The 27,057-nt window shown below is 35.9% G+C and overlaps 1 protein-coding gene across 2 annotated transcripts; it reads right to left on the bottom strand.

Moving 5' to 3' along the window:
* Positions 1 to 23,472: 23,472 nt before the first annotated feature.
* LOC122652661 (50S ribosomal protein L9, chloroplastic) lies at positions 23,473 to 27,057 on the bottom strand. 2 transcript variants are annotated; one of them, XR_006331628.1, is made up of 7 exons: positions 26,853 to 27,057; positions 26,565 to 26,692; positions 25,921 to 25,966; positions 24,993 to 25,090; positions 24,861 to 24,908; positions 24,112 to 24,287; positions 23,473 to 23,666 (listed from the first exon to the last, which is right to left on the bottom strand). XR_006331628.1 is itself a non-coding variant. In XM_043846467.1 (6 exons), the coding sequence occupies exons 1-6, from the start codon at positions 26,997 to 26,999 to the stop codon at positions 24,167 to 24,169; spliced, it is 588 nt and encodes a 195-aa protein (XP_043702402.1). In that variant the 5' UTR covers positions 27,000 to 27,057; the 3' UTR covers positions 24,010 to 24,166. The 2 variants fall into 2 exon arrangements, 1 of the variants encoding a protein (XP_043702402.1); XM_043846467.1 differs by lacking the exon at positions 23,473 to 23,666 and having other exon boundaries at positions 24,010 to 24,287.

The following is a 27,057-nucleotide window of genomic DNA, read 5'->3' as shown; positions in this document are numbered from 1 at the left end:
TGGTGGTGGTGGTGGTAGTGGTGGTTAAATTTCCGGTTGGTTTGACGACCAAAAGTGTTAAAAAGGCTATAAGAATCGAATCCGAACAGGAACCGCCCCCGCCCTTAAACCTGAGCCAGACATTACAAATACCAACAAGTAGGCAATAGTTAATTTGCGAAAGTACAAATGGAGGTTTTCTTCAATTTAAAATCCTGCCGATGTGCTTCTTTCTTTGCCCCTTTTCTTGTGTTTTTAATTTTTTAATGTTCCAGAACCAATTAATTTGAACAGGGTTTAAGAGTTTAAGACAAGAAATTAAAAACGTCGCTTACCGATTCCGTGTTGCTTACAATATAACACCATCTTACTTACAACGACGCCCGCGTTTTGACCTGTCGCCCCTAAGTTGGTTGATGGAGACGCAGAGTCCACTCACCCACATGGCTTCAGGTTTTATTGTTTTCTGATGTCATATGAAGTCTGATGCACTCTTTCACGTTCTCATCTTACTATATTAACCTTGGCAATTCTTTCACCCAACAACCCAAAATTCTTACTTTCCGGGTTACGGTCGGGCATTTTCCACTTCCAATTTAACCCGGTTGAACACAACATTGTTCAAAGAATCAGATTGGTTCTCTATCATGGTTTAAGGGATAAACCCGATGTTGATATCGGGTAGGGTTTTAAACTAGGGATGTAAACGGATCAGATTTGGATCCGGATATTTTCTGGCTGAATATGGATACCTCTAAACGGATTTGGATGGATTCAGATGCAGGTCGAATTTGGATTTTCAACCATTCGTTTGCATCTCTACCTTGTGTAACCTGGACCTTCCTCTCCCTAGCGGATACAATTCACTCTCAATCCATATCTCTTAGATCATGATTCTCTTTTCCTCATATTCTAAAACCTATTGAATCTTTAAAAAAAACCCTAAGATCATTATTTACTTAATTTTTTATTTTCAGTATTCTGATTTTTTTTTCTGGATATCTCTAAACAGATACAGATGCAGATTGGATTCAATTTTTTTGGATATCCATTTACATCCCTATTTTAAACACGAAATTTTTTGGCAATTTCGAATTGGATTGGAATCGACATAAATTGGTGCTCAAGAACCTTAGAATCAGTTCTCAAATCCAAAAAATAGAGATATAAACGGATCGAATACAGATCAGATGTGATCAAATTCGGATATCTCTTGGTTAGATAAAGAGACAAATCGAATTCGGATTTTTTACTATCCGTTTACATCCTTGACTTGTGTAATCTAGACCTTCCATCCTCCCCTGGCGGATATGACAAACCTTCAAGAACCCTCTATATCATTGGGTATTTAATTTTTATTATTATTATTAGTTGCAATTTTGTTCCAGATTATCTTAATTCGGATCTAGATACCCTCTAACAAATACGGATGTGAATTGAATTCAGATTTTCAATTATCTGTTCACATCCCTATCTAAAAATAAAGAATTTCTAGGGGTTCTTAGTGTGAATCGCCTATGTCGGATTGGTAGAAATTGAGATCAGTCACGATCGATTCCAATTAGAATAGATCGATTCACCGATCCGATTCCCTTGATTCTTAAACCCGGATCTTGGGTCCAACTCCAACCCGACTCGTTTCACAGAATCACAGGTAAAGACATGGGTCCGAGTGGAGTTTTGAAATGTAGTTTTGGAATCCAGAAACGTCATATAGTACAGTAAGTTCGTTTCACCTATTTTTATAAAGCAAATGGCGGAGTCGGCGGGTACCCGTGCCATCTATCGTTTCCATTTGGCGTTTCTCATTTAAAAATTATGTTGAGTCATAAAAGTTTAAATATTGATTTTAGAATTTTTAATTTTGGATCCAATTGAAGAAGCATCCTTGGTAGGGTAGGGCATGGCCCCACATTAGAGTAGGAATCCAAACCGTTGATCTTAGCGTTTGATTTACGTGCAATGTCCAAAAAGAAAAAGAAAAAGATATAGACGCAATGACCTGTCAACACTCAACACTGTCTGCTAACTGCTAAGTGTCACTCCCTAAAATTACGTAGAGAAATATCTAGATGAAAATAGTAGCAGGATGGAGAAAGAGTTGGATTCCACTGTTGCAACATGACCCAATTATGTACGGAATACTGTATATATGGATGGAGTAAATTACAGTTGGGGACTCTAACGTTCCAAGAAATTACGTTTAGAATATAAGCTCAATTCTCAAATCCCCGTGAAATGACCGCCTTGCCCTCTTGAAAAATAAAAATCCTGCACCGAGTTGATGCTTACATGTGTACTGGCATAGGAGCTCCGAGTGAGTCCTTTTTCCTAAGGATGTAAACGGATCGAATTTGGTCGAATAGTGGTATTATATTCGGACAAATTCAGATAATATCCTATTAGTTTTCAGACCGGATTTGGATAGTGATTTTTTGAATATGGATTCTCCTAAATGGATATGAACGTGGATTGAATATGAATTTTCGACTGTCCGTTGACATGTTATTGTTTTGTTGATGAGGGTTAGGGTTGAAACTTGAGAGTTCAGCAACTATTCTTTCTTTTATTTATTTTTTTTAGTCTTTGATTTTCTTACGTTTTTAACTTTTGATTTTATCTTGTATTTATTTTAATGGATATGTGATTCGTGCATTAAATAATATATATAAACCAATAGAAAAGCTAGAAAAAGAATCACATAATCTTACCATATAATTTTTTTCTAAAAAAAAATTCAATACGGTAACTTATTCGAATAGATAAATACAAAGATATATTTCAGATATTTTATTACCGTTGAATTGCTAAACAAATCGAATAATAATCGATCAAACATGGGGGATTATATGGAATCAAATTCTCTTAAACAAATATGAACACGAAACGAATATGAATTTTCTCGAATATCCGTTGACATCCTTACTTTTTTCCAAACAAATATTCTAAAGATAATATATCAACGTGAAATATTTGAAACGTAATTTATTTGAACATTAAGTACCTCAACTGTAATTTACTCAGCATTCTGTACATAATTGGGTCATGGTCCAACAGTGGGCCTAGTCTTTCTCCATCTAGTTACGATTTTCCTCTTGATATTTCTCTATGTAATTTTTGGGAGTGACACTAGCAGACAGTGTTGACAGGTCATTGCGCGTATATCTTTTCCTTTTTCTTTTTTGGACTTAGCATGTAAATCAAACGTTAAGATCAACTGTTTGATTGGTAATGTGGGGCCAAGCTCTCCCAAGCACGCCTCATCAATTGAATCCAAAAACAAAATTCAATTGGCCCTCGTGTTGCCTCAGGAACCATGTTTTCAGACAGAAAACCCTCCTTCTATTTATTGTATAGGTAAGAAGTAGATGTCTGATCGTGTAGCATCTACAACAACACAAAGACCAATGGAAACACGCCCAAGAAAATCAACATAGATATGAATTTATTTCATTAGTAGAGAGGCAAGGCGGTAAATGTGACCAGGTAGCTTTCTTCACCCGCCCAAAATTCCTACCATCTCCATCACCAACAAAGGGAGAATATTCTCTCTCTCTCCATAGAAGCTACAAGTCCCTATATGGAAAGTTATTTACACTTAATCGAATAAATTTTATAGGCAGGATTCGAAGGATTGCATCTCAGGCCCTCAGCTCAAGCAAGAGACCAACTTTGTTGGGCTTGTAGAACCATTAGATATCATGCTAAGAACTTATACAGCTTAAACCAGGGGAAAAAATTAGACACATTTTCCCAATAAACCCTTACATTAGGAACAAATTCCTTGAAAACAACTATTTGCGGCCTGATTTGGTATGATTTCTATTTAAAAAATTATTTGGTTTGATTTTTTTAGTTATTTTGGGGGAATAGAAATCAAGTGGAATAGAAATTCTGAAATAGTAGAGCATTTGATTTCACTATTGCTCTTTAATAAGCACACGGTTAATTTGATGGGCAAAGTGGTAATTTTATTATAAAAATAACACAACACTCTTCTTCTTCTCCGAATAGGCTAACTATCACCACCTCACCACCACCACTTCCACGCCATCACCATTGTCACCAACACCGCCACCACCTCCACCACCTTTCCCAAAGAAATGTAGAGAATCTATTCTCATAAATTGTATTACCAAATATATATTTTATTCTTAAAATGTTTCATATTAATACAATCAAAACAATTTCAATTTTTTGATCAAAAATATATTTGTTGACTATTTCATAAATTGTATTACAAAATATATTAAGCCAGCACTCTTATGAGTCTATCTCTCTCCTCCCCATATGAAAAGACACCTCTGGCCCTTTGTTTTGAGGGGGAGAGAGATAGACTCATGGGAGTGCTGGCGTAGACCACACTCCCAGATAGAAAACTACTTCCCATATTTATTTTTTGGTAAAGAGAGTAATGTGGTATATCAATCATTGGATACACATATGTTGATATATATATAAATTTTTTTTTTTTTTTTTTGGGGGGTGGCGGGGGGGGGGGGTTATCATTATGTGAATCCCACTAATTTGAGCCTCAACATGCAAGGTGACACCCAAAAATGAGTATCTAAATGACACCTCTATAGGTTACACTTTTTAATTGTCTCTTATCTTATTCAAAGGTTTTTAAGATAAGGATATTAAAAGATTTTTCAAAAATAAATTAAAAATAATATATTATTATGTTATTATCAAAAGGTATCATTGTCATATACAATTTTTTAATACGCATATGAAATATGACTATTACATTCATTGGAAAAAGAATTGTATATCATACTAAAAGGGCAACAAAGTAAAATTACAAATTATTATTTTTTTACATCTTAAGGGTAGTCAATTAAGAAAATTCCTTCGGAAAAGAGTCTACTTTGTCCATTTATCAAATTTCAACTTTAAATTAATAATTTATCCTTTCATCAAAATGTTATACCATCTCATGTATGTCCATGCACCATCTTGGAAGTCATAGTTATTTTCAATTTTTTGTTTTATTATTTAGCAAACTTGAATTAGTCTGAAATTTAACTTGTGAGCAAGAAATTGGGTCTAACCAGTTTCAGCCCTATCTAAGATGCAATCTAGTGGAACTCAGCAAGGTCATACACCAATTCCATGCTTAAGCCTAGGGTGTCAACGGGCCGGGCTTACCCTAAACCCTAGCCCAACCTTAAGGTCTTTTAACTCAGCTCAACTCGACCCAGCCCTGTCTAGGCTCAAGACGGGTTTGGGCAGACTCGAGCTGGCCGAGTTTTTTTAACAACCCACTTAAGCCGGTGTTTGCCAAGATCGCCCCGATTTTTAATTGTCCGAAAGAGAAATCAACATAGTTGACCATATAGTCTGGATGGATGCTTCCTAATCAATTAAAGAATTTCTACCCAAAAAAAGTTCAATTAAAGAAAGAAAAATGATAGCACTATGAACAGCTTAAAAAATATGCTTCCACTATGATTTGGTAAGACTTAAAATATTAAAAATTCCATAGGTCGACTATGTGGTTCAAAGCAATCTATTTAATCTAGAGGGACGTTTTTTAATAAAGTAAAGAGAAATGTTAACACTATGTATAACACTATTAACTTAAAAAGAAAATGCTCTCATTTTTTTTTCGGTAATAAAAAAAAGGGAAACAGTTTTCTGTATGGGAGTGTGGCCTATGCCAGCACTCCCATGTGTCTATCTCTCTCCTCCTTAAAATAAGGAGGTAAAAGTGTCTTTTCACATGAAGAGGAAAGAAATAGACTTATGGGAGTGTTGATGTAGGCCACACTCCCGTACAGAGATCTTTTTCCCTAAAAAAAAAATGCTCTCACTATGAATTGTTTAGAGTGAGACTTTACAAATCTTTTTTCTTGTTACACATAGGCTTAAAAAGGATTAAGTTTTCCTCGCACCCATAGAGGATGCTTCACACACCATTCTAGGGTTTTTTTTTTTTTTTGGTAATCCCATTCTAGGGGTTCACAAACCCCTATTAGGGTTTTACTATGTTCCTAAAATCAACTCTTGATACCTTTTCCTGCCCTCTCCCACCCCGCGGTGAACGGGATCCCATTCACCATGGGTGGAGGAAAACTCGCTCAAAAAATAAAAGCTAAAATTTAAAAAACCCAAGCATATATGTTGTGTAGTGTCATACAGCCTCTTAATGGGAATGCATGCAACATTATACAAGACATCGTACCTCCAACAAATCTAATCATAACTATTCATTGAACCCATCATGTATATTGTGTGGTACCATGTTTGAGCTAGGGGTTTGTTGGCAAAGATCATGCTTCACAATTAAGAGTCATGAGTTCAGCTCTCTTTGGGGCTTACCTAACTATTAAAAAAAATAACTATTGGGAAAAGAATGATGCCTAGTTTCGTGTAGCCTGCGCCTAGACACAGCCCCTTAAAAATGATTATCATGCCCCTTACAAAATGATAAATCCCCCTGATCGATGCCCTTGTGCATTCCTTCATTGGCCCTATGCTGGTGTAATTCTATTTGCTCATTTTTTTTATATGACAAAGTCACACAACCCAATGCCACACCTAAATCCTAGTTAATCTAAGGGAAAAAGCGTTGCTTGGAGGCATGGCTCCTATGCCCAAACACGAGCATGTAATATTACCGTCCAACCCCTCCTAAAATAAAAAATCTCATTCGTCTTGATGCCTTTGCACACACTCTCATTGGCCCTTGTGCTGGTGCAGGGGCTACACAACCAAGCAGTGATCTCTTGCCCTTAATCTAAGACTTTAACATTGAGTTCAAAGTTGGTAATTTCTAGGATCGAGTTTTCCTTCAGCCACGATAAATGAGAATCCATTTGTTGCAGGCTAAAGGATGGGTGCAAAAGAGTATCACGAGTGTCTTTTGGGTTTTATATTATAACCCCTATAGGGGTTTGTGAACTCTAACATGGGGTGGTGAACCTTCACTTTGCATTGAAGGAAAGTTTCCTCTATTATTCTATACCTTCATGGTCAATCCACCTCAACTAGTTTTTTTTTGTGGTGAACAATCATTAACTTGGTTTGTTGGAGGCTTGCCGATTGAAGTGATTGCCCCTAGGAGGTCACGGGCTCGACACCCCCCCTCCCCACTCTCAGTTGATAGCAGTAGATCTATTGGCTTGCCTTAGCCTTCCTTTCTCCTCCTAGCTGTAATTGGCCATGGGCCCTTGACTAGGATAGTTCAAAAATTAAAAAAAACCAAGTAATTTTTTTTTAACCTTAACTAGTATTCAATATTCAATATTAAAGAAACCACCAACCCAAACCAAAACCTGTCGTTGTTATAATTGGGTAGGGATGCGACCTGTGAGCTTGACTAATAAACCAATCTGATTTAGTTTTGATGCATCACTCCCATCAACCCCAATGTTTGGTTCTAGAAAGAGATCTAAAAGTTAATAATCTAGCTTTACCAATGCCACTAACTCACTTAGCAATGGTTTTGGATTTCAGTTTTCAAGATATCCCCGTAGACTTTTCTTATATATGATTGATTTGTGATTTGCTCTTCAAAATAAATATATATTTCAACATTAATAGTGGACAAAGACATCAAGTAGCTTTCCAAGAGAGACTGTTTGAATTTATTAGGAACTTCTGTTTAAAATAAAACATGGTATTGGATTTCAATTTCAAAATTCCCTCCGACTTTGCCGAAATGTGTCACTGATTTGTGACTTTTGCTCTTCAAAATTTTGGTAGTGCATTAATAATGGACAACTACCTTCTAGATATTGTTTGGCTCTATTACTTTTGATAAAAAAAAAAAAAAGAGATAAATGTGAGCTTGTAATGGAATTGATAAGCTTGATGTTATAGAACTCAAAGGCACGAAGCTTAGGATGATAAATGTTAGAAGGATGCTCAAGTATTTATGAATCAATATCGTTCCAGAACATTTGCATTCTATAAAAGCTGACTGAGGTGCTGTCAAGCCCTCTTGTGAAAACCCTGTTGTGAAAGTTCTATTTTAGAGGCCAAGCCCTTGATCTGATTATGACAGAGTTAGGATTTGACGGCCAAAAGACATGGCTATAGTCCTGTCCACATAAGTTTTCAAATCAGGTTATTCTTAACTGATGTGAGATTATTACTTATTGTATTTCATGTGGAATTGTAACAATTAATCTCTTCTTTCACACAGTAGCAATTAAGATCTATCACATCTCCCCATCCATATGAGAATAATGAAATCTTCTTCGACTTCTTCTTTTGAGACACATCGGGTTGTCACGTACTGCTTACCTTTGGCACAATCATGATCGGCTTTGCCATGACCTGGCTCTACCATAATCTTGGCTTTGATATCACTTGTTGGAGACAAATACACAATTACAAAGAAGAAACCAAGTAAACAATCACAAAATACATATGAAAATTTAACGTGATTGAATAATTATATCCACCCGAGAGAATCTGAGATTTTTAATTAAACTTGAAAAAAACCCTCTACATCACAAGGTTTCCTACAGAACTAATATATAGAAAACCCAAAAAAATCCTTATCCTCACAATTAAAATTGAAATTCTTTTAAATAAGGAGTAATGGATTTCTGATTATTTCTGATTTAGATCAAACGAGTGTTTTGTCACTTTCAATTGTTCCATATATAAACCCATAAATCTCATATTCATGTTTTCCCATCTCTTGCGGGCGACCGCCCATGACTAGTAATCATCCTACCGTCGTTTTTTCAAAAATTTATTTTGTTTAATTTTTTTTAATAATTATCTTCCCCTATCTTAAATACTTAAGAATGTTATAGACGTTTGATCGATTTGAAAATTTCAGAATAAAGTTAATACATGCATTATAATTATTAGGATATTATTTTGACACGTGGCAGATGACGAAGAATCTAATCCTATGTCTTTAATTAAAACATTAATGGTAGCAATCGAAGTGGTTTATATCTCTAGTTCTCTACCATTCAATTTTGGTTTAATTTATCATTTGGGTGGTGGGAAATGGAAATTTTAATGAAGAAGATAAGTGATAAAATATTTTAAAATTTTAAAATCTAATATTTTGGGCTCTGAAAACATTTCAGTGGTGGGTCCTTATTGTACATGGTTCTATGGTTTATTGGGGTCTTATAATCTAGTACAAGATTCCCACTTTCTTTAATATTGCTGTCACGTGTGTCGGTGTGTGGAAATATTAACCAAAAAAAAATATATATATATGAAAATAACAGGCTTGATTCAAAGTCTGTATCCTCTTCAGTGCGTCAGTGAGTGCAATGTGCATTGAATGGTTAGAACTGTCCGACATGTGTACTAAGGACAATTCTAGTCTTTTGATGTATGCTGCACTCACTAGCACGATGGAGAGGATTTTTTCGCCTTAATTCATTAGGCAGGTCAGAAATTGGAACATGATCTGAAGTATTGGTATCTGTGTCGACTGTCGGTTGAATCGGACGATCTATATCAAGATCAGCATGTGCTTATTTTGATACCTTGCCAATCTTATATTGGTGGAAATGTGGAATGGTACATACCAATATTAAAATTGTCAAAAACACCTAATTCTTTAGAAAAATCAAGGCAAAACTATCTGATACATTATCGGTATCATTTTGGTTTATGAGATGGTCGATACCCAATCCAATACCATGCTCTAAATCCATGGATCGAAACCTTATAGGTTATGCTGCCCTCCGACCGAAGTCACGTCTTATCCCACCACTCTACCCTCTTTCCCTACTCTTCCTTCTACCTTTGCCACATGGCAAAACCCATCCCCTTCATTGCTATCTCATACCCTATCCCTCCCATCGCCCTCTTGCTTTCACCACCTCACCCCATGAAGCCACGACTTCTTTGATACCTACGGATAACTCAACCGCACCTTCCTCATTGTTTACACTTCTCCCCCTACCCGCAACCACATGGCTTTGTAGAAAATGAACAAGGGAGAACTTTATAAGAACACTTATATGTTGTGAACAATTTTGCAATGAAGAAGTGAAGTATTCAAGATGATAAGAGTGGCTGAGACGTATTTGTAGACACTATCCTAAAGACAGTATTTGTCCACTTTGATGCAACCTATTTGAAATGCAAATACTGACTCCAAGATATAATAGCCGATGGCTTCCTGCATTTAATTTGCACTAATCTGATGCGTCCTTTCGAGTACTTCGGGGTTGGGTTTCAGATCAACAATATGCAATGCAAACGGTATAAAAAAAAAACCTTTTGAAAATAAAAGAAGGAAAGAGTGTGTGAGAGAGAGAGAGAGAGACACCATGAATGGCATACTTGGGCTATCCATATCACCTCTATTTATAGAGGACAATGCATCCCTATAAGGTGCCCCACTGTCTAAGGTGGTAGAGATGTGTCCCTTTGATCCAACGGTTAAGATTGAAAGATTTCAATCTAAACAATAAAAACACACTTGTTTAAATGGATATGTCTCTTAAAAGAAATATGTCTACGTTCAAACACATAGCACATGGGCCCGAGTATAAGCCACCATAAACTTAGCCATGTATTAAGCCCAAAAAACAAATAAAATCAGGCCCGCAACCGGCCCAACCATGAAACAAAAAGAATCTTTGGTCTTAACCACCTCACCACGCCATGATCGATGGGGTTCTGCTCGGTTCGGTGCGCGAGTATGTAAAAAGCACACTGGTAAACTTGGGGAAACTTGGCTCAAAACTAAGAAAGATAGGTATTTATGCCAGAAACTGTCAGAAACCAGGACAAACACTTAGTTATGTTTAATATCATTTAAGTAAATATTTTTGTATTTGTATTTGTATTTTATTTTAAAAGATATTACTCATAAATAAGCAAAAACTGGATTTTCGACGATATGGTAAAACTTTAATAAAAATAATTAAAAATAAAATTCTAAAAGGAAAAAAAGTCAACCCCCCAGTTGAAGAACAAAAATTGAATTTTCGACGATAGGTGCAATTTTCAACGATAGATGCAATTTTCAACTTTCTAATGTTGGGGTTTTTCTCAAATCTAAAAATTCCATAAATCTTAATATGGTAAAACATTGTTAAAAACAAAAAATGCAGTAAAATATTCATTTGTTTTGATGTCCAAAATTTTTTTTTCATTCAGAGCGATTTTGGCAGTATTCACGCACACTAAATTAAGTTTGACCGGTATTTAAATCCTTCAATATAGATCAGATTTAAGCAATCATGGACTTGTTGGAAAACTATCAAAAGAAAGCTTTCTAACAAATCCAAGATTGCTTAAATCTGATTTATATTGAATGAGTTGTGTTCCGGTCAAATCTTATTCGATATCATGTCCAAGAACAATATACAGTATCAAACTTGGATTAGAACCACAACTAATATCTGTAATGTTCTCTATGTGAAACTAATGCATGGATTAAGTTTAAAATATAAAAAATAGACAGCACAACAAGAATCAGGGCGAAAAAATAACTTCTGGGCCTCGAAACCAAGGTTCGAATTAGCTTGGAGAAAGTCCCAGGTTTCGACAGAGATATGGTCGAAATTGAGACGAATTCGGTCTCTAGCTGGTCGAAACCTAGTCAAAACCCTTGTTTTAGAACCTTGAAGTGTCAAAACTATCGAAATATGGTCGAAACCGTCGAAACCCGATCGAATCCAAGGATTTTATAAAATCTACCTTCAACTCGTCTCGAAAACCTACGAAACCGAGTTAATTCGGTGGTTTCGACAGGTTTCGATCAAGTTTTTCTTCCATGATCTATATTACACCTCTAACCGCATATATTATGGGGAATTTTTATTATGCAACCAATGCGCCATACATCCTTTCACATGAGTTTTTTTTTTTCTCTTACCTTCCCTGACCATGTGGATGATACCATTCCCAGATTCCCATTGGTGTGGCATGGAAGGTTTTTCCCACACTAGCAACATGGGAAACCCTCTCCGATACACTATATGGGAAAATCTTCTCTAAGCCGTCGGGGAAAGGTATGCTAGCTCCCTTTGTGTCTATCTATCTCCTCATATGAAATGATATCGCTGCCCTCCTATATATAATTCTATTTTGTTGCAACTTATTGGTGCGCTCTCCCATGCCAATTGCTTAGAGAACCCTTTCTCGTACTATGTACACACTTATGACTTTAATGGGGCCATTAGCCCTTCCATAAATCCTTTTAGAAATTTATGAGTCTACTACAATGGGAGCCTGATAAGATTGCACATAAAAAATTAATTAAGAACGGATTAGCATTATTATGGACCAAAATTGCATACATTGTTCCATTGGAATATGAACATGCTGAACGGATTGGACAATTTTATAGCCCGTTTGATATGAGATGGATTCAGGACTATTAATTGATCAACTGATTATGATTCAATCAAGGTCTAGACTTTCAGAACCAATTAGGTAAACTATTCAATCTTAGACTTAGGGATTAGAGTGGTGGGGACCGATTAGACCCAACCTAAAGTGACTGTTACATTCATCCAATTTTTAGACATGTTGTTTTATACATAAACTATTTTGCAAATGAGCAAGGCTCTCTCATTGTTATTGTTATGGGAGCCGGCTTCCAACACAGAATCTGGAGGCCCTCCATCACACTTTTAATTTTGTCATGTGATAAATTAGTAAGATTTAATTTGGTGAACAAATTGTCCACATTATCATATTCTACTTAAAATTTCAATCAATCTGGCATCTGTAAATTTATTGTAAAGATTTCAAAAGAAGAAAAGTGCACTCCACCACCTTAGCCCACTATTTTGTGTCTAATGGACAAACAATATAGTTTTTATTAAAAAAAAAGAAGAGAAACAATATGGCAATTCCTACCGTTGGATATAGAAGATATTATCTCGATTATCCCCTTATCAATTTTTACATTCAAATTTAATTAAAGGTAATTTACACATACCACCCCTGAGGTTTGACAAAAGGATAATTTTATCCCTCAATTTTGGAAAATTCTGCGTACCCCCATGAGGTTTGCAAACGGTAACAAATAAGCCCATTCCGTCAGTTTATGACTAACACCATTAAAAATACGATGTGAATTGTCAAAATTGCCCTTACAAGAAAAAAAAAAAAAAAAAAAACCTGCAACTCATCTTCCCCAAATCGATTGGAGAAGATGAGTTGCAAGTATCCAAATACTCACAATTAGATAATAAGAAGTCTATATCCATAACCATCACCATGGCTATACATACATTCAGGGAAAAACCCATTAAAATTGAGAGTTTCCAGAGCCAAATAAACGAACTGATTCCCATTCCAGCGATGTCAAATCCATCTTCCCCAAATCTTTTAGGGTTTGAAAAAAGGGAAGATGAGTTGGGCTTTCTTCTTGAGAATCATGAGAAAAATAATAGCTGCTCAAACTGGAGTTTGGTGCTACCGTTCCAAGATGGGAGTTTGTGAAATTGACGGCATTTTCTTGTAGCTTCTTTGATTAATTCCATTGTAATTAGTGATATTTGTCTCTATGAAATCTATTTTATGGACATCTAGATTTTTGTTACAGTTGTAGTAGCACTGTAAGAGGTCATTGATGCTTTTTTGCTCTTGTTCTATTAGGGCATTTGCTGTCCACTCCATAGCATTTGGTTTGTTCACATTTTCCCCTTCCTGTACCAGAATCTTAGCCATTTCTGGATGCCCCCTGCAGACAGCAACATGAAGAGATGTTTGGCCATCTTTATTTGTTGAGTTTACATCGACTCCATGTCTGCTGAGATCATGAACTGTATCTATTTCTCCATTCTCTGTACCTTCCAGGATTCTGTTTCCCCTTATTGAATGGATTAATCTCCATGTGGATAATCTTCTTGATATTCAACTTGAGAACTAACTCCTTGATGTCCTGTGTGGCTGTGTCCAACCATTCTTTGAGGATCATCCCTGGATCCGTATGTGGGTCTACAAACTCTAGCCTTTCTAGCCCTTGAGTTTTTGGAAGAAAATGGGGTGTAAAACAGATTAGCTTTATAGCTATCCAAGAAGAAAGCCCAACTCATCTTCCCCTTTTTCAAATCCTAAAAGATTTGGGGAAGATGGATTTGACATCATTTTATTATCTAATTGTGAGTATTTGGATACTTGCAACTCAATTGGGGAAGATGAGTTGCAGGTTTTTTTTTTTGGTTTCTTGCAAGGGCAATTTTGACAATTCACATTGTATTTTTGACGGTGTTAGTCATAAACTGACGGAATGGGCTTATTTGTTACCGTTTGCAAACCTCAGGGGGATACGCAGAATTTTTCAAAACTGAAGGATAAAATTATCCTTTCGTAAAACCTTAGGGGTGATATGTGTAATTTATCCTTTAATTAAATATCTTCTCATGTATGTCCATGGATCCTATGACAAATTTTGTTTAGGCTGAAACTTTACATGTGATCAAGGGATTTGGTCACATATACCTCTCCACAAGATTCAAGATTTGAGATTTGAGATTTGAGATTTGAGCAGCTTTATATTTTATTAGAAGTCTTCATGGTCTCCTTACCAAAAAACTAATGGTTTCTTGAAAAGCAAACAGCCTTGCACGTGCTGGGCCTATCTAATGCTCGACTATCATCATCCAATTCCACAATCCACATTGGCGGCTTAGCAAAGAGGACAAGTACAACGAGGATGAGAGCAAAAAAAAAGTGGTTTGATGCAAATGAGAGACGCAAAGGAGTGTTTGCTTGCTGCTATATCTCTTCCTACGTGGAGTTGGTCCAGCGTGGTTATTGTTACAACCAAACATCTCTCATATTAACTAGTAGAAAAAATTGGAAAAAGGACACGGTCCAACGCTCTACTGGATGTCAATCGGTTGATTCGATTCAATTTTGGTTGGGTTGATCGAGCCTTTTAGCACATATCAGGCTGGACTGAAAACTGGACTATTTATTAATTGGTCTTCAAAATCCAAACCGATTAATTATTGGTCTGATCAGTTTCAGTCCCTTATTGATTCCCTTATCGGTTTTTAAAAATGTAAAAGGTCTCTATCAGGCTACTTGGCTTCTGTACGAGTACAGGGCCAATGAGTGTGTGCACAGGGACATCAACAGGCATGGGATTATTTCATTTTAAAAGATGTGACGGTCATTTCATGCAGTTCTGCGTCGTCTGAATGCTGACTACACATTGGTAGTGATCTTTTTTCCTTATAAAAAATAAAGAAAAAGGTCTTTGTCTGGGAATGTGACCTACATCAACACTCCCATGAATCTATATCTCTATCTTCTTCATGTGAAAAGACATCTCTATCCCTTTGTTTTGAAGAGGAAAGAGATAGACACATGGGAGAAATGACGTAGGCCACAGGCCTACATTCACGGACAGAAAAATACTTCCTTCCCTTTTGTCAAAAAAAAAAAAGTTGGCACGTTGCATCATGGCATGCTAGCAGGCAGTGTGGTTATCTCTTTCTTTCCTTCTTTGAAGTGACCTTGCTCCTCTTATATGATGTCTTGTCTTACGCTGCCATTGGTGCAACCTGTTAACGTGTGGCACGCGTAGGACGTGCCTATCATATCCCTGGTTAAGAAGATGCCAAATAAATTCCCCAAACAGGGCATGGGCTACTTGATGTGGAGCTCATTGGACAACAACCACTTGTGACTTAAAACACAGCTTATGGATTGAAAATTGGCCTACACTTGCTTTTTTGGAGCTGTCTACCACCAACAATAGCCAGCAAATGCTCGTGGAGCAACAATGCCAAATGCTCTTCTTTCATAATTGGGTTGTTATTGCATGTGCTCAACGTACACAAAACATCATTACATTTTAGAAAATGATTTTGTGGGACAACACTTATGTGAGGCAATTGTTTCTTGAAAACCGTCCGATTGGAATCCACGTACAAAGTCATTCACTCCTTTGTCACATAAGCAGTCGTGTGAGAAGTGGGCCCAATCCTGACACTATATGCATTCTATTGTTGTCATTGGGGCCCATGGGCTTATTATCTCATTCTCATGAAATTGAATAAAGTTCGGCTAATAAAGTGATACAATGATATCCTAGCGATGCAAAGCCAGTCCTTTTTAGCTTTTCTGTGCTTTGCTTGATGGGTCTTCAAAGGCCGTTGATGAGACACTTGTCATCCAAGCATGATTAATAGGTTAATAAATAGAAATTGAAATTAACTCTTTTGTTGGTTTTCTTGTCTGGCTGGAATCATGATTTTGAAGGAGTGACTTTCTATAAATTTGAGAACTCAATTCATGATTGTTTCCCTCATTTTGGTGTACAATTCACATCAAGGGATGTAAGGTTCAAATCAGTAATTGATTATCGTCATAAAACTGTTTTTTTTCCCTTTTTATTTATCTTTTCAAGATTTCTCACATTCATTCAGAAATCGCCACTTTTTCTGTAGGGAATGGAGAATCGACCAGGAAAACCTTTATTTTAGAGGACCGTTTCCGTTTGGCTATACAGAAATTAACCCTTAAAGAATATTTTATAATTCAATATGAAAATTTCAACCCATAAAAATCATTGTGGTACATGTTCATAAAACAAATACTTCATTCTATGCATCACAAAAAACGATCTTTATGTGGTGAGTTTAAATTTTATAGAATCAATTCTATAGATAAGTCTAGGTGATGGTATAACAATCGTCTTCTATGCATGGTTGGAAAATCAGGTTTTCTGACTTGACTCATCTTTTAGAAATACATGGTGACTCGGTCTTGTCAAACCTGGTCAAGACGAGTCATGTTTTTTAATTTAATACAATAAATATATTTATAAATTAATAAAAAATCAGAAAAATATGGAAAAACCAGGAAATAAAATCAAAGAATCGCAGATCATTGCATTTTGAGTTCATACCATTGAACAAGAGAAGGGAGTCAAGGAGTTGGTGGTTTCTCATTATTTTAGAATATGGATTTACTATTTTACTCAACTTAGTTTCTAAGTGAATCAGTTTTATGGTTTTTTTTAAAACGACTATACTCATCGAGTTTGTCATGACTTTGTAAAAATATCGAGTCTTATTTGACTTGAACGATTTATGATCCAGTCTCACCATTTTTTTACCTTGACCTAGTCTACACGATTCTTGACCAAGTTTTCCAAAAATTTGACTCGATTCAGGTGACTCATTCCAGTCAAAACCCAGTTTTCCAACTATAGTTTTATGTGGATGTGAAAATATAAGTTAAATCTACTTGCATTCTCCCAGTTGGGATATATTATCACATGCATAGTAAATGTGTTATAAATTAGGAAAATTACATGATTAGCTACTTTTGGATTTTCATTTACAAAACTGTCCACCTTATGTTTGAGTTAACAAAAATAGACAAAAACAAGTTTAGTTTTACAAAACTATACAAAACAGTGACTCTCCTTCCTTCCTCGGCAGTTCCCCTCTGAAAAAATCTCTTTTTTTTCCCCCCTCTGTTACTAGGGATAGTAGAGAATGGCGGTGGCTGGGACAAGGGTAGGGTTGCAGGGAACGGAGGATGCCTGGGCGAGAAAGCAATGACAGGGGTAAAAATGTCTAAAAAAGTAAGTGTGGGCGGGTGAGACACTATTTTGTCCAGTTTTGTAAACCTTAACTTGTTTTTGTCTATTTTTGTTAACACAAACATAGGGTGGACAGTTTTGTAAATGAAAACCCAAAAATAGCTAATCATGTAATTTTCCCTTATAAATTCTAGGTTTTAATAGAGAATTTAACCACCAACGAATATTTTATATTCGAAACCAAAACTTTAACTCATGAATCATGGTTATACTGGTTCATACAAAAAACACTTCATTCCATGTATCACAATGAGTTGTCTTCCTCAAAACAAAATTTTATGTGGTGAGTTTAAATTTTATAGAATCAATTTTATAAACAAATCTAAGTACAACTTTTATTGCCTTTCATACTTATAGACATTTGTCATTTCAAAACAATATGTCTACACTAAACCAAGGAATGACAACGATTGAAAAATGGAAGAAAACCTTAATTCAGAATCATAAACTATGTAATATCTTAAACATAACATTAAACACTTAATGGTTTACATACTTTCATATGACCCAGGTGATCTACAAACACTTTAGACACAAGCCCTTTGGTGAAGGGGGTCAGCAATTATTTCTTCAGTGTCGATATGTTTGATCGAAACTCGACGATCCCGAACATCTTCTTTGATAAAAAAATAATTTTTTCTTCAATATGTCTGCAACGGTTCACAGAACTTGCATTGTTAGAAAGTTGAACTGTTGCAGTATTATCATAGAGATTCGAATCGACTTCTCAATAGAAAGTACAACCTTGAGATCCATGATGAACCGCCTTAACCAAGATGCCCGAGAAAATCTCATAGTATGCCACCAGTTTTAATTCTATAATGGAAGATGTAATCTTCAATTGCTTCACGCTCCTCCAAAGTACTACTCCTCCAAAAAACAAAAAAATATAACTTAAGATAGATATTCTTGTATCTCCACATCCAACATAATCTGAATCTAAGTAGCCAATTAGGTTTAAATTATCAACACGTGTATATGTGAGAAAAAAAATATAGTATGAGATAGAGATATTCTTGTATCTCTGCATTTTCTTGTTACTCCAAGTTACTCACAAGACATTGTTCTAGATTGAGTCCGACACCTTTAACAATTGGTGCTATACTCAGTTTAGACTTGTTCATCTTAAAATGTTCCTAAACTTTACTGATATAACCTCTTTGGGATAACCTTAAGGTCTTATTTAACATATGCCGATGAATCTCTATGTCTAAAATATGGAAGACTTCATCCATATCCTTCATATCAAAGTGAGTGTTAGAAATTCTTTGGTCTCATATTATAATCCGAGATCAATACTCATCAAGAAAAAATCATCCACATACATAACTAAAATAATGAAACAATTTCCGTTGAACTTCATGTAGATACATTGATTTGTAAAATTTTTCACAAATTAAAGTAATTAATAGTATGATCAAATTTTATGTATCACTGTCGAGAAACTTGTTTCAAGTTATATAAAAATCTCTTAAGCTTGTAGATTAGATGATTTCTTTTGTCCAATGAAAAACCCTCAGGTTGTTTTATATATACATCCTCTATAAGGTCACCATTCGAGAAAGTTACCTTGACATCCATTTGATGTAAGTCAACATCAAAATAAAGTACCAATCCTTTGACAATTAGCATGAATCCTTCCTAGATACTAGAGAAAATGTTTACTCATAATCTATATCTCCTTATGATGATATTGTTTCGCCACTAGACAGTTTTGTATTATTCTATATTGTTTTTGAAATCCTTTTTGGTTTTGAATACTCACTTACAATTGACGGTTATAACTTTCTCCAATAAGTCAACAATTTCCCATATTTAATTCATTGCTTCTTTGACTCCATCTCATCCTTTATGGTATTAAGTCATAAGTTAAAATCTTGACTGTCTATGACCTGTAAAAATGATATCTGATCTTCCTATATTCCAATAACAAAACTATAGTGTTAGAAGCAAACATAATAATATGAAAGTACCAACTTTTTGATTATAGAGGATTTTCTTAAATATAATTGCTCATTATCAATACCTTCTTGTTGAACAATTGATTCATTGACAACTTGATCTTCTTGTGGTAACTATTCATGAGGCAATTCCTCATGAGTCACAGATAAAGGATCAAGTGTCAAGTGTCAAACGTAAAGGAAATATCCTTGATCATTCACACTCAAACATAGATGTATCTTTTAGAACAATTAATTAATTCATTGAATTTTTACATTCCATGTTTGTGAACTAAACAGGGTTCAGGTCATGTTGCAATCCAGGGAAGGTGTTAGACACCTTGGTCCACCAGGTTAAACCATTCTTCCGGTTGCTTGGTCAAAAACATGAAATACAAAAACTTATAGATATAAAAATACATGAAAATAAATAAAATAAAATTGACAAATAAAGAAAAAAATTGGGTTAGAATCACATACCCAAAGCAGATGGCTACAAAACAATTAGTATAAAATAATTTAAAATTAAACATAATATACATTAGGAAAAGATTGACATGTTTATTGAACATGTCATCACCATGCAAACCTAACCATAATACATGAATACATGAGAAAATCAAAATAAAACCCTAAAATATCAAGGAGATTAAATGAAATCATAAAAAATATTTAATTTGATAAAATATGTCAAATAACTATAAGAAAAATTCATGCACACAATATGGCAAAAATTATCCTTTAGGGCTAAAATAAATCTAGAAAATCTTAATAAAATTAGGAAAAATCACAAAAAAGAAAAAAAAGTTATAGAAGGATGAATCCATGACCAAAACATGAATCAATCGACAAACCTTAATCTACCAACAAAAACCCGATTCCAACGATACAATCGATGAAAAGGAGAGGAAAGCAAACAAAGGGGAATCAAGAGAACCATGATACAAATAATGATGCATGCAAATATTGAATGCAAATACCTAAATGTAAATGCAAAACTCCACATCAAACCCTAAATGCAAATAAATAAATAAAAAAACTTAACCTAGATGCATGCAAAGGACATAGTATATGAAATAAAAATAAATAAGTCAGTCATACAATATAGGTTAGTGCATAGCATAAGCCATGAAAATTATATTAAAATGATCTAAACAAAGATCAACATGTAGCATGGAAACCTTGAACATAGAGAGATAACCCTAACCTATATGCATACATGGATATGGGAGAACATGGCATATAGGATGGAAGAACAAACAAAAGGGGCTAGCATGCATCACATAGAGCATCAAAACAATACTACATAAACAAGATTTGAAAATTCAATATGGGTATATGTAACCACTACCTAGAGAGGTAGGATCACATACAGTACCCCCTTTTTGCATGCAATAACAGAAGGAAAATAATGAAATAGAGTGGAATAAACCAAATCGGAGATGTAGACCTCTTACCTAATAGGAGAAACACGAGATTGGAGGGTTGTAGGGTGCTTTTGACTAAATCTCATTGCCAAAACCTATAAATAATAATAATAATAATAATAATCTCGTTGTCAAACACCCCAAGATTCGTTTGGAGATTAGGGTGTCAAGCTCACTTTTAAATATAACCTTGGTTAACCAAAATATTGGCCAAATATCCAAAAGTCTCCCTAAAACGTGAGAGAATGTTCTATTTATAGAGTTAGCTAGGAGAGGTACCTGAATGACTAAAAAATCCAATCTCAACCACCCAATTTCGATGAGAGGAACATAGTTCAAGATCAATGGACCAAAAAGGGGGAAAACCCTTCGATCAATGAAATCCATGGTGAAAACATAGTAAACCACGTTAATGGGCATGCTTGGTAGCCAAGGAATGAACCTAAATAGGTCCCATGCCTCCAAGGGTTGCTCACATCTCCTGATTGAAACCCTGAAAAGAAGAGTCCAAAATTCTGAAAATCAATGGCTTTGTATTTCATTTGGATCCGTAAGAACAGGTGGCTTTTCTAAAGGCCACCCTTAATCCTGGCCTAGTTTTACTAAATATCTCGATGGATCTCACATATTCATTTATCGCCTGCTTCCTCCTCCTTTTTCTCCATCACCTATTAATATTATTTGTTGTATAGATTATACAGACTTGCCTACCACTGTTTATCTTATTATTTCTGTTAGTAGTTTTAATCCTGTACCCAAGGAAGCAGGATGGGCTTCTTGTGTTATTTATCAAACCAAAACGACAACTCAGCCTTATTCCAACTAAATGGGATCGGTAAGGTTCTAGAATCCATTTAAATGGGTCTGGCTAAGGCTTTCACTGGCTGCCAACCTGACACACCAATCCTCCTCCTTTATCCGGGCTTGGGTCCGACCAGCAAACGCTAGCAAAGTTGTATATCAAAATCACTTTACATTTGTTAGGCTGGATTTTGATATAACAGGAAAGTGTGAGAGACAAAAGCCAAGGGAATTCTCCAAGGGGATTAAAGGACCATTGTTATTGGCGGAGAATTTTTATCATCTCCAATTCGCTGCCCCCTCCAATTCTCTCTAATCCCTCACATAGGAGCAGAAATGACCACCCTACCCCACCTTGGGCAGTGTGTTCAGGCAGTGGGTAAGGTGGTCATTTCCGTTCCTATGTGAGGGATTGGAAGGAATTGGAGCGGACAGGAATTAGAGGTGACTATTGAACCCATAGAAGCGTGGACTGACTATGATCTGTTAACCCATCTGTTCACGACGAAGTCTGATGAGTTTATATTGGCATGGCAATGCTTTCACACACACATATATCGGCTAGGATAGAGAAGATGAGGCTGATGGCAATGTTATTGATTTTATTTCTTTGCTTTTTTTTATCACATTTATTTATTTTTTCATTAGAAAAAAAAACTACTTTTTTTGTTTTTTTTTTGATAATTACACAAACCCACGCCAATCCCAAAAGATAACCAAACTTTGGAACCGCAAAATGACGGATATACACAACATAGACCACACTCACATCCGATGTGGGACTAAACCCATGCACTCATCGAACAAAGTACAATGTTTGAAGACAAAAAACTAGTTGTTACTTTAGGACAATGGGAGCACAACAATGGTCTGAGTATGACAAGTGTGCCATTAGGGACCCTTTCCCCCTCCTCCCCATGTTTCTTTAGTTAAAGTTCCATTGGACAGTTAGATACGAAAAATTTTCAAAATAGCCACATCATTTGTCCATATGACACAATGAGAATGGACCGTTTTGATAAACTTATATCAAAATTAAAAGCCACATAAACATTGCCAACTGTGAACATATATATTAAATAGAATGCAATGGGTAAACACTGCATTTTCTACATTGAGACTATGCATATTGGACATTTATATAAGCAGATCAGATCTAACAAACACTATTCTAGAACAAAATCCTACTAAGTAAGAGAGCCTAATTGCAAACCTTTAACCTACTATTACAAAATTATTTATGAGACAGTGGATGATTATGAAATGTTTCTCCATTATTGCCACATGAAGTTTATGTTACATTACCTGATGCCTCTTATGGCCAAATATATATATATATATATATATCTTGGTCTAATCAGTAGCAAGGTTGAGCCATGATTTTCAGCCCATGGCTCTACTCAGTTTTTTGGTAATGCAAGGAAACACCCCACTCCATGACCCCCTCCCCCAAAACCCAATACCCCCATGTGAGGCAGGACTTGATCTTGAGTCTCCTCAGTCTCTACTACATCAAGTACCAACAACAGAGACTTTACCACCAGGCCAACAATTTTCGCCCCATGATTCACCCCCCTCCCAAAAAAACAAAAGAAGAAGAAAAGAGTTCTGCCTCCTGTGGCTGTATGGCTGCTTGCAAATGTGACACTAACAGGCCCTAATTGATTAGCATTGGACACCTTGATACAACTAAGAAATCAATCGCAACTCTCTTAATAACAGTTCCCCAACCCCCTAACCCTCAGAAAAAAAGAAGCAGCAGCAACAGTTAGACCTCTGCAGCAAAGCAGCTGGTGATAATTTTCACAAAGATAAAGAAATTTCCATAAAGTTCGCAGACGAGGAAATGGTAATTCCTTAATTCTAGGAGAGGGGAGATCAATAGGAAGCAACAATAAAAATGCTACAGCCACGACTAATTTACATCCCAGCACCAAAATTCCACATCATTCTGCAAGGGGGCATCATCTGAACCTCACTATGGCTTCAAGAGCATTCCTCCTATAACAGAGCAATCGACTGACTTTAAAAATCCATCCATACTCAAAATTTACAGAATAAATGATAACCCAAAAAGGTTCTATTATTCAGGATGCTAGCTGTCAAAACTATCAATCAACTGAACCCCGATCTCCATCTCTCAGGAGAGAAGAGAGAGTGCTTGAGGCAACTCCCAAACCTCGAGCATCTAATGAATTTAGTTCTGTGTGGTCTTATGACTATTGATTGTACAATCATGGGTATGGGTCCCAACATGTTCAATCATCAAAGGTTGGGGATGTCCTTTTTTTTTTTGGGGGGGGGGGGGGCTCCATTATCATTCAAGCCTCGTATAGGATCCCTTATCCACAAACCAAATGGCTTTACCAACTACTATTTGCATCATTTTACACCATATCTGTTCCAAAGGAATCCATTAATAAGCCAATAACATAAGATCACGCACCTTCACCTCACAATTTTTTGCATCCAAAGTGGGAGTGCAGACAATACTTAAGTCACTAGTTGGCAAAAATATTCAACCTCACTCGAGCAGTAACTTCAGGATGAAGCTTCAACTCTGCAATGTATTCCCCAGTTTCACGTATTTCTGGAAGAGAAACAATCCGCTTGTCTACTTCCCTGCAGATAAAAGAAAGAAAATACATATGAAATCACGATATGGAAGGATAACATGCGAGTGCTTTCTGATTCATATACCTAGTTGGGTGTGTGTTAGGGCAGACATATGGTTTATCTGCTATTAGAACAAGCAAGTACCATCTTTGCAGCCAGATGATCTCTGATACAAAATGCTGAATGGGTATTTGCCTCTAATATGGCATATAAACCAAGAAACTTTGCAGTTATCTTCACCTTCCTATGTAGAGCTAGAAATTTGTCAGCTAGAATATTATGGCTAACAGTTGGGCCAAGGTAGGAATGGGATTAGATGTGTTCCTGAGTGGTCAACTCTTTGCATATTATCCAAAACTGATGGTCAATGGATTCAATTTCCAGTGAAGCAGTTCATATTCCCAATGCCAGAACTTCAGACAAGTACATAATTGGTTTTAACCTTCAATAAATGTACACAATCTGCACACATTCTTCTAGGGCCAAGTTAACTTAGCAACCTGTGTGGATGGATCACCATGTTGGGCAACTTGTAACACTGATATGAGTTTGCAAACTACATGGATAGGAATATATTACCTTTGAAGTTGTGCCTTGATTATGTCCACAAGATCTTGAGCAGTAACTCTGCAAAACATAAGCACATATATTTTACATAAATGGGGGTAAATTACAAACAAACTTCTTAAACTTGTGCTGCAACCTACTCACGTTCCAAAAATCTGTTTTCCTTTTCCACCCTTTCGCTTCACCTTGAAAGCTCCAACTGTTTCAAAAATTAGAGCAAGCTGCTGTGCCTCTTCTTTTACCTTCAGTGGAGGTGATAATATGTAAGTACAACCTATTTATTACTGGTTATCACTGGATTTATAATTCTACATGAATAGTGTTAGGTTTACAATACATTCTTTAAGAAGATAGAATGCACCATAGTTCTAGAAGTTAGCTATGGTCCATAACAAAAACATACCAAAGATCTATTATTTTTTCACAATGCAGGCACCATAGTTCTAGAAGTTAGCTATGGTCCATAACAAAACATACCAAAGATTTATTATACTCTTTTCACAATGCAGGCTCAACACATTGTTAGAATTTTAGGATTGTCTCAGGAACAAAAGAGAACTATGTGGAATACTACAATACTATGTTAAATATCACTAAGAAAAATGGATGATTAATATGTTTAGACATCACCTCAAAATGGACGATTAATATGTGGACAGTAAATGATACACTATATAACTAAAGCCACAGTCTATACTGAAAATTTGTTGACGATTTCCCTTCTATTTAAATATATATTCCTACCCCGTTTCTATGACAAATAGCACTTGAAACTAGGTAGGGTTTCAGAAAATCAAGACATAGATTAGGGACAAACTTGAGAATTTGATAAAGAAAAACCTTAAATTCATAAATGTGTTTAGGACTTCCTTTCTGTTTAAATAACTGTTCCTCCTCCATTCCTAAGACCACAAACACTTGAAACCAGGAGGGTTTTGGAAAACGAAGACATTTAGGAATTCAAACTCTGAAAAAATAACCAGTGGGAGCATACACAAAATATTAAAGCTGAAAAACTTGAGAATTTGATAGAGAAGAGCATTAAACTCAAAAATGAGTAGAATTTTATTACCCGTTTTTTCTCTGCCTCAATTCTCTCCTCTTCCATCCTCATTTCCCTGTTGGAAAGAATCAAAAGAATGCATTCATCCTTTAGCTCCAGGAGGACATGTATCCAACCATCTGAAGAAATCATACATACATCCATATTTCTCTTGGCTGCCCAAAATTTAGGTTAATTCTTGACTCATCTCAACCAACACCTTTGATAAGGAAACTAGTGCTTGGTTCTTGGGAGTTGGAATGGAATGAACCCCAATTCTAATGCCATTAATAAGTTTCTATTTTTTAAGAGTACATCTTATGCATAACCTCCGGCTATTAGAATAGTTCATGAGTTTGGCTCTCCTGTTACAGTCACTTCTACCATGAGAAGACAGGGAAATTGAGATAAATCAAAGAAAATGTAAAGAATTTATTTACTGGATTAGGCTTGTGCTGCAAAAGAATATGCCACCTTTGGAATGGTTTGCAGATAGAGGCGGTATATGAACATAAAAACTGAAGCAGTTTCAACTTTCAATACTTACTATCATTCTTTTTATGCCCTGTGCTAGAACTCCCATGAATTTATGGGTCCCCAAATTTCTGCTAATTGAGAAAACGATGATACAAAATTTCTAAAGAAAAAATAGTCTTCGTTTTAAGCCTACTTACTTGAGCAGAAGGGGAGTGACGACTTGGGCTTTCCCCATGGGGAGCAGGTAATTTCGGAGATATCCAGCCTTGACGTCTAGAAGTTGCCCTTTCTTTCCCAAATCTGTTACGTCCTCCTTCAGAATTATCTGCCCACCACAACCATAACCCATTTAAGAAAGAAACTAAAGAAAACACCCTGAAACGTCAATGAATACCAGAAATGATGAAAACTCCGTAGAATTCAAAAGAAGGGAAAGAAAAACACAGAATTTCCATGGGCTTATTTCAACTCGAAATCTCAAGTACTTTTCTAATCTTCTTGGCTGCCTTTTGAGCTACCACCACCATTGCAGTCCCTCTGTCCGAGATATTACCACTTTCGTTACTTCTAATACCGCCTACATTCTGCAACCAAGAAGACGAACTCCAAGACAGTGCTGCCGTTGATGCCATTGCTACTTTGCAGCCTCTCCTTCTCTCTCTTTCTTATCTACTGAAGCTGAGCCTCAAC

The sequence above is a fragment of the Telopea speciosissima genome, chromosome 2 (genome assembly GCF_018873765.1).
Source record: "Telopea speciosissima isolate NSW1024214 ecotype Mountain lineage chromosome 2, Tspe_v1, whole genome shotgun sequence".
Classification (NCBI taxonomy): Eukaryota; Viridiplantae; Streptophyta; class Magnoliopsida; order Proteales; family Proteaceae; genus Telopea; species Telopea speciosissima.
This window is presented reverse-complemented; position numbering and strand designations above follow the sequence as displayed.

What these genes read in the sequence shown, in the direction of transcription:
- LOC122652661 (XM_043846467.1), bottom strand. Translation starts at nt 26,999, where the DNA reads ATGGCATCAACGGCAGCACTGTCTTGGAGTTCGTCTTCTTGGTTGCAG. An exon ending in TTGAGGCAGAGAAAAAACGG is followed by an intron (nt 25,091 to 25,920) that starts GTAATAAAATTC and finishes CCTCCACTGAAG; the next exon opens with GTAAAAGAAGAGGCACAGCA. An exon ending in GGAAAACAGATTTTTGGAAC is followed by an intron (nt 24,909 to 24,992) that starts GTGAGTAGGTTG and finishes TATGTTTTGCAG; the next exon opens with AGTTACTGCTCAAGATCTTG.